This window comes from Lygodium microphyllum, unplaced genomic scaffold (genome assembly GCF_053477565.2).
Source record: "Lygodium microphyllum isolate KBCC unplaced genomic scaffold, Lygodium_microphyllum_v1.1.10 scaffold_787, whole genome shotgun sequence".
In the NCBI taxonomy this organism is placed as follows: Eukaryota; Viridiplantae; Streptophyta; class Polypodiopsida; order Schizaeales; family Lygodiaceae; genus Lygodium; species Lygodium microphyllum.
Window position 1 is genome coordinate 12,501 of NW_028230219.1, and position 5,988 is coordinate 18,488.

The 5,988-nt window shown below is 41.1% G+C and overlaps 1 protein-coding gene across 1 annotated transcript; it reads right to left on the minus strand.

Annotated features, from left to right (window-relative positions):
• Positions 1-225: 225 nt before the first annotated feature.
• Positions 226-5,981, minus strand: LOC148007985 (uncharacterized). Its single transcript, XM_087674544.1, has 4 exons — positions 3,950-5,981; positions 3,195-3,446; positions 992-1,123; positions 226-834 (listed from the first exon to the last, which is right to left on the minus strand). Exons 1-4 carry the CDS (start codon positions 5,915-5,917, stop codon positions 553-555), a joined length of 2,634 nt encoding a protein of 877 aa, XP_087530670.1. The 5' UTR covers positions 5,918-5,981; the 3' UTR covers positions 226-552.
• Between the last annotated feature and the right edge of the window lie 7 nt (positions 5,982-5,988).

Here is a 5,988-nt window from a genome sequence, read left to right on the forward strand (position 1 = left end):
GAGATGAATGGAATGGCCCAATGATTAATTCAAATAATTGTATTCATACAGATAAGCACTATATGGTAATGGCCAGGTCTATATCTGGCCATTTGTACCGGTAAATTTAACTAATCTGGTAGTGAAAGAGAGGGAAACATGAACCTAACTCTTACAAGGATATCCCAGAACATCAACAGTTCAGAACTAATAATGGCAACCAAAAATAAAGACTAGAATACAACATTTTAGTACATCATCCACAGAACAGATCTATCACATTAAGGTTACCCCTAGAGCCTTCAAAAAAACAAGCTCCCAACTTCCAGCATTATGGCTAATTCAGCTGTGAACTGGTCCCCTCTCATTACAAAGATCCTCACTCTCACCTCTATAGATTACAGCCTTCCCTCACAACAACAAAAATAGGCAAAAAACAATATCTCCGCCATGTGAAATAGCTAAGATAGCTCTAGCTGAAAGTGTTATGCAACTACCCACAGCAGCTCTCTTCTTGTTAAGGAGAGCTAACCAAAAATACCTTCAAAACCTACCAAGAACCTCACCAAACCACTACAAGTGCATGTTTCGAGCAAGCCAAAAGCCAACCATCAGTGATACAACTGATATGCCTAGCTGTACAATAATACTTGACCTGGAAGTAGAAAACTGAGAAGGCTTTCCATGTATTTTCATTTCTTGTTCTGCTTCATCTTTAACATCCCACGTGACACCCTTCTTTTTTCGCTGTCGCACTGTATCTGCTGGCTTGATTAAGTCCAGATCAATATCCCTAGATTTTGTGGGATTGGGATGATCTTCATTGAAAGTGTCCACCTTCTCCATCTGCATGATCTGCATTCAATCGAGATGTAGACAACCATTAACAAAACTCTGATTCAAGCCCTTCCATGAATATGAAAATCTCATTTGATGATATGCATGACTCATGAGTTCATCTTTTGCATTTGAGTTTATTTACACAGGAAGCAAAAGGAAAAGACAGTCTTACAGGTTCCTTGACAACTGTCCCTTGATCCACATAAGGTTTTTGAGCCTTCTTAATCTCCAGTTTTGTTTCATTTCCTTCACCTCCTTTGCCATCTAATGACCTTGAACTTTCAAGTAGTGCATTAATCTTTGCCTGAAAGGCATAAAATAACTGTTAAAATAATGGAAGACAGTATCATTATCTGGCACCAGTGATAAACACACAATGAATCAAACTTTGAGAAAGCAGATTGTTGTAACTTGTCCAAGGAGCTTAAATAACACACTTGTGAATGTAGGTCAGAAAAATGGTTCTTAGGAGTTCAATGTTAACAGGCGTTGAAGGGGGGAATGGAATTCCACAGATTGAAACTTTTATGCATCAAATTGACTCAAATGCTTGGGAAAGCCTAGGAAAAAGTAGAGACTATCCACATAACTCTCCATTTGGCAACAATATGCTCACAAGAAGAAAGCAAGTTCACAAAGAACTTTTGAGCACATCACTCCTCCCCTCTCTTTGATTTTCAGCTGAGCAGAAAGCTTCAAGATCCAGGGTTGACAAAGATTAAATTAGCCCGACTAAAAGACACTTTGATTTCTAGCATCTAACATTGCTTACAGAGTATACCTCTTATCCATGAGATCTACAGTTCACTTCCACTTGTGCTTCACCTAAGCCTAAAGAAGTGTACTCTAAAGTGGGCTTTGACTCTCAAGCCAAAGAGACCAAACCCTATGTCTAAGAACCAAGATAATCGTGCCTGTAGCACATTTTGTGTACCATAGTATCACATCCATGCCATGTCTTGGGGCACGGGTTGTCAAGAAATGGGATCCTAAATTCATTTGCTTTGAGGACCTCACCCAGTAAAGTTCATTCTACAGTCTGCTTTTGTGAAGAGACCAAATCATACGTGTCCCTTAAATCAATGTGTCTAAGAAGCATAACATGTCTGTGATGACCAACTCACTATACGAACCACCAAATATTTGGTTCAGAACATGAAAGAAGGAATGCCTTGTACGTCTAAATACCATGAAGTGAAAGTCCACCTATTGTGTATATTGCCTAGGATGTAGGCTACCTAAAATTGCCACTTAAATTGTCACGGTTTTCTGGCAATTTTCTGGCTCTTAAATCAGCCCCAAAAAGGAAATATTCATTTTAGACAACAGACAAGACTTTTCAGTAGGTCAACTGGCTCAGAATGTTCTATAAAAGGGTCTCAGTTGCATTGCCACTTTCATCCCTTGATCCTTCATTCCACCTCTTTTGCCAACTGCCCTTCATCACTCTCCTTCTTCATCATTACCATTATCATCGTCGCCTTCTCCTTCCTCAGAGGCAGGCTGCCGCCCAGCTATTTGGAGCTGCCAGCCTCACCTGCCAGTTGCCACTCACTTCCTGGCTGCTGCCATCCTGTCAGCTGGTGGTGCTGCCTGGTCTCCACCCTGTTGGAGACTGTGTTTTGAGGCTGCCTGCTGTTGCCTTCACCTAGATCTGTCATTGTACTGCCAGGGGCCCACCTGGTGCTGCATTTTCATATTCAGCTGTTCCAAAGTCTACTCCAGCCTGTTGCCTAGCTGCCCAGCTGCTGTATTTGATAGATCACCCTGCCATCCAGCTGTTTCGAGTACTGCTGCTGTTTGCACCACCTGCACAGCCTTCACTCAATACTGCGCTGCTGTGTTTTGCTGTTATCAGCCCTTTCTTCAGCTCCTGGACATCCTTTATCATTGACAACAGTGCTTTGCTGCACTTGGAGTCCATTCTCAAAGGATGACACTCTCCCTGAGCCCACTCCCATGAGAGACAGTAGCTGTTGGACAGCCTCTGCTCCTTTGGCACACTTCATTGTATCTCTTCCTTTCATTCCTTCATAATTACAGTATTAACTCATCCTTCATTGTCTTCTCCTTCATTGCATTCTTGTCTGAGTCACATTGGGCATTAGTCGTGTTCATACATTCATTGTGTTTCTTCTGCTAAACCTAGTGTACCCTTACAATACACATGTGAATAATATTTCTCCTTAGAAGTGATCTTTACTTGACAACAAAAGTGCATCAACCACCATCACTTAACTTTTGAATGCAGGTTTTATGTTGCTTTGGTGCTGTGTCCAATTTTCAAGACCAAAACATCTAATCATTTTGAAAAACATGAATCAAAACCAGAGAACTTGCAGAAGCCAGCTTACAAAACTACTAATGAAGATAACCTGATGTTCTTCTTGACTAACTGAATCCTTGAGTTTGTTTTCAAGTTCCTCTATGTGACGGCATTGATCAAGCGCTTTCTTCAATTGGAGCTTTAGATCTTCAACTTCAGTATCCAACTTCGCCTCCCTCAATGAGCTCTCATGAGCTAGTTTAGTTGATGCTTCGGCAGTTGCAGAAGTTTCAAGCAGCTTTTGCTGTCCACTAGCAACAGTTTCTCCCAATTCTCTATTCTCTTGGAGAAGTGTTGCTATCTGATCAGAGGACAAGGTCAGATTAATAATTTTCTGAAAAATGTACTTGCTAAGAAATTGTGAGACCAGTTCTATGCATTTTCTCCACTTATGCTCTATCTCTTGCCAACTCTCAACCATCAGTGGTAGCATGGTGGTATTTTGTTACAACCTAATGGGGTGCAGAACACATGCCAAAAAAACATGCACAAGAAAACACAGAAGTTAGCATAGGAAGGTTATAACAAAATCGGGCAAGGAGTAGCCTCATTCTGATATTTTCCAGAGTCTTCCTCCTGAGTTTCAGGTACACTTAGCATGTTGGCCAGAATGCCTTATGTACACCTGATTCTTTCTAATAAAACAATAAACATTACAACACAGACACAGATGGACGGACGGACAGAGGGAGGATGGTAAAGAATCAAAAAACAATCCAATGGTAATAGCTTAGTGCAATCCCTCAATTTCCCACTTGTGTATATATGCAGTCCAAGTAGAAGCAAAGTGGTATGGACATTAACCTGTTGCTGAAGCTGTTGAGTCTCTTCTTTAAGCTTTTCATTCAGCTCAGAGAAACTTTGCTGTGTAGTTTCAAGTTGAGCAAGAATGGCTTGCTTTTCTTTCTCACATTGACAAAGCTCCTCCTGTAGTTTACTCTTTGTGTTTAGAGTAGACGCAAGTTCCTCTTTTAGGTGACACTCATTTTGAACTACTGCCTGTAAATTCGCATCTATTTTGCTTAGTTTCTCCTCCGCTGCAAATAACTTCTCTGTAAGGGTGGACACAGTCTTTTCTGCATCTTTCAATTTATCAACCACAGGTTGCAGTTCATCAGATCTATGCACAGCTTCTGCGAGGTCTGCTGCGGTCTTTGACATATTTGCTTCCATTTGTGCAAGCTTTTCCTGTAACTGTACAAGCGCAGCTTCTTTGGATGTGATTGTACTTTTTGCATCTTCAGCCTCCTTGTGAAGGACGTCAAGTGATCCTTCTATTTCCTTTGATTTGTTTTGAGCTTCTCCTAGAAGAAGCTCTTTCTGCAATAGCTGATTTTCAGCTTCTTTCACCTTATCAAGAAGGGATTGCTGCTGTTGTTTGGCCTCTTTAATGCGAGCTTCTGATTCCTCAACTCTGTTTTCTGAAGCCTTCAGATCTGCCTCCACAGCTGCAAGAGATGAAGCAAGCTCAGTTATTCTGCTAGCTAAGACACTTGCATCATGTTCCTTTTCTGACAAGAGCTGTTCTGCAGAGCGTATGCTTTCAGTGAGCTCTCGTTCTTTTTCCTTTGAGCAGGTGCAGACTGTTTCTAGCTCATTGATTTTCCTGGTTGATTCTTCGAGCTGAGACTTCAAGTCATTAATCAGGCCCTCAAGTTTAGCAACATGCTTTGATGATTCATCTCCTGCATTTGTAAATTGTACAATATTGTCTTCAGCTGACTTCAACTTCATTTCCAAGTCACAGCCCTTGTTTTGTGCATCCAAAAGAGCCATCTCCAGCTCTGCAACCTTATTTACTGCATCATCTGCTTTTGTTTTATGCTGGAGCATTATGTTCTCAAGCTCAACACCCCTGCTTGTTGCTTCATTCACTTTATTTTCATGAAAAGCCATCCTCTCTTCACTAATCTTCAGCTTTTCTTCTACATCCAGCTTGCTCCGATGTAAACTCTCCAACTCAAGCTGCAGCTCCTCCACCTTTTTCCCAGCAGCCTCAGCCTCACATTTAGCATTCTCAAATGATCCTTGCAGCTGCGCATATTTTTCTTCTAGTTGAGCCACTGATTTTAGAACTGCCTGGTACTGCTCCTCAGATGCCTTAAGCTTCTCTTGTAACTCCATATGCAGCTGTTTTGAGCTTTCTTCAGTTTCCTTAAGCAGTCCAGCAGATGTTGCTTCTCTGGATCTCAAATCATTGATTTGTGAATCCAAAGCTTCTATCGCTTGTCCATTCAAACGAAGCTTTTCTTCAGCTTCTTTAAGTTTATCTTGCAACTCAGAAACCTGTTCTTTGGCTTTGTCTGCTTCTTCTTCAGCCAATGCAAGAGAGCTCAAATGTTTGTCTACTGTTTGTTCTGCAATTTTCAGCTTTGTCTCAATGCCTGAGGAATTTTCTTCAACTTTAATTTTCTCCTGTGAAAGAGCATTCAAGTCCATCTCTACTTCAGCCATCCTTTTCCTGGCTGTTTCTGCCTCCAGTTCAGAAGAGGTTAAAGATTTTTCCAACTGACAGCACCGTTCTTCCAATTGAGAGAGAGATTTCTCATAAGCTCGGCATTTGTCATCACAAGCACTCAGCTTCTCTTGAAACTCAATCTCTAGGTTTTTAGATTTGTCTTCAGCTTCTTTCAGAGCTTCTACAGTAGTTTGTTCCCTTGATTTTAATGCATTCACTTCTAACTGTAAAATCTCAATGGTTTCCTCATTTGATTTTAGCTTCTCTTGAGTCGACACCAGCACACTTTCAAGATCTAACACCTGTGCATTCATTTTATCAGCAGTATCTTTGGCTACTTGGAGACTCTCTTCACAGTGTGTCAAATCATCTGTTGCAGATTTCA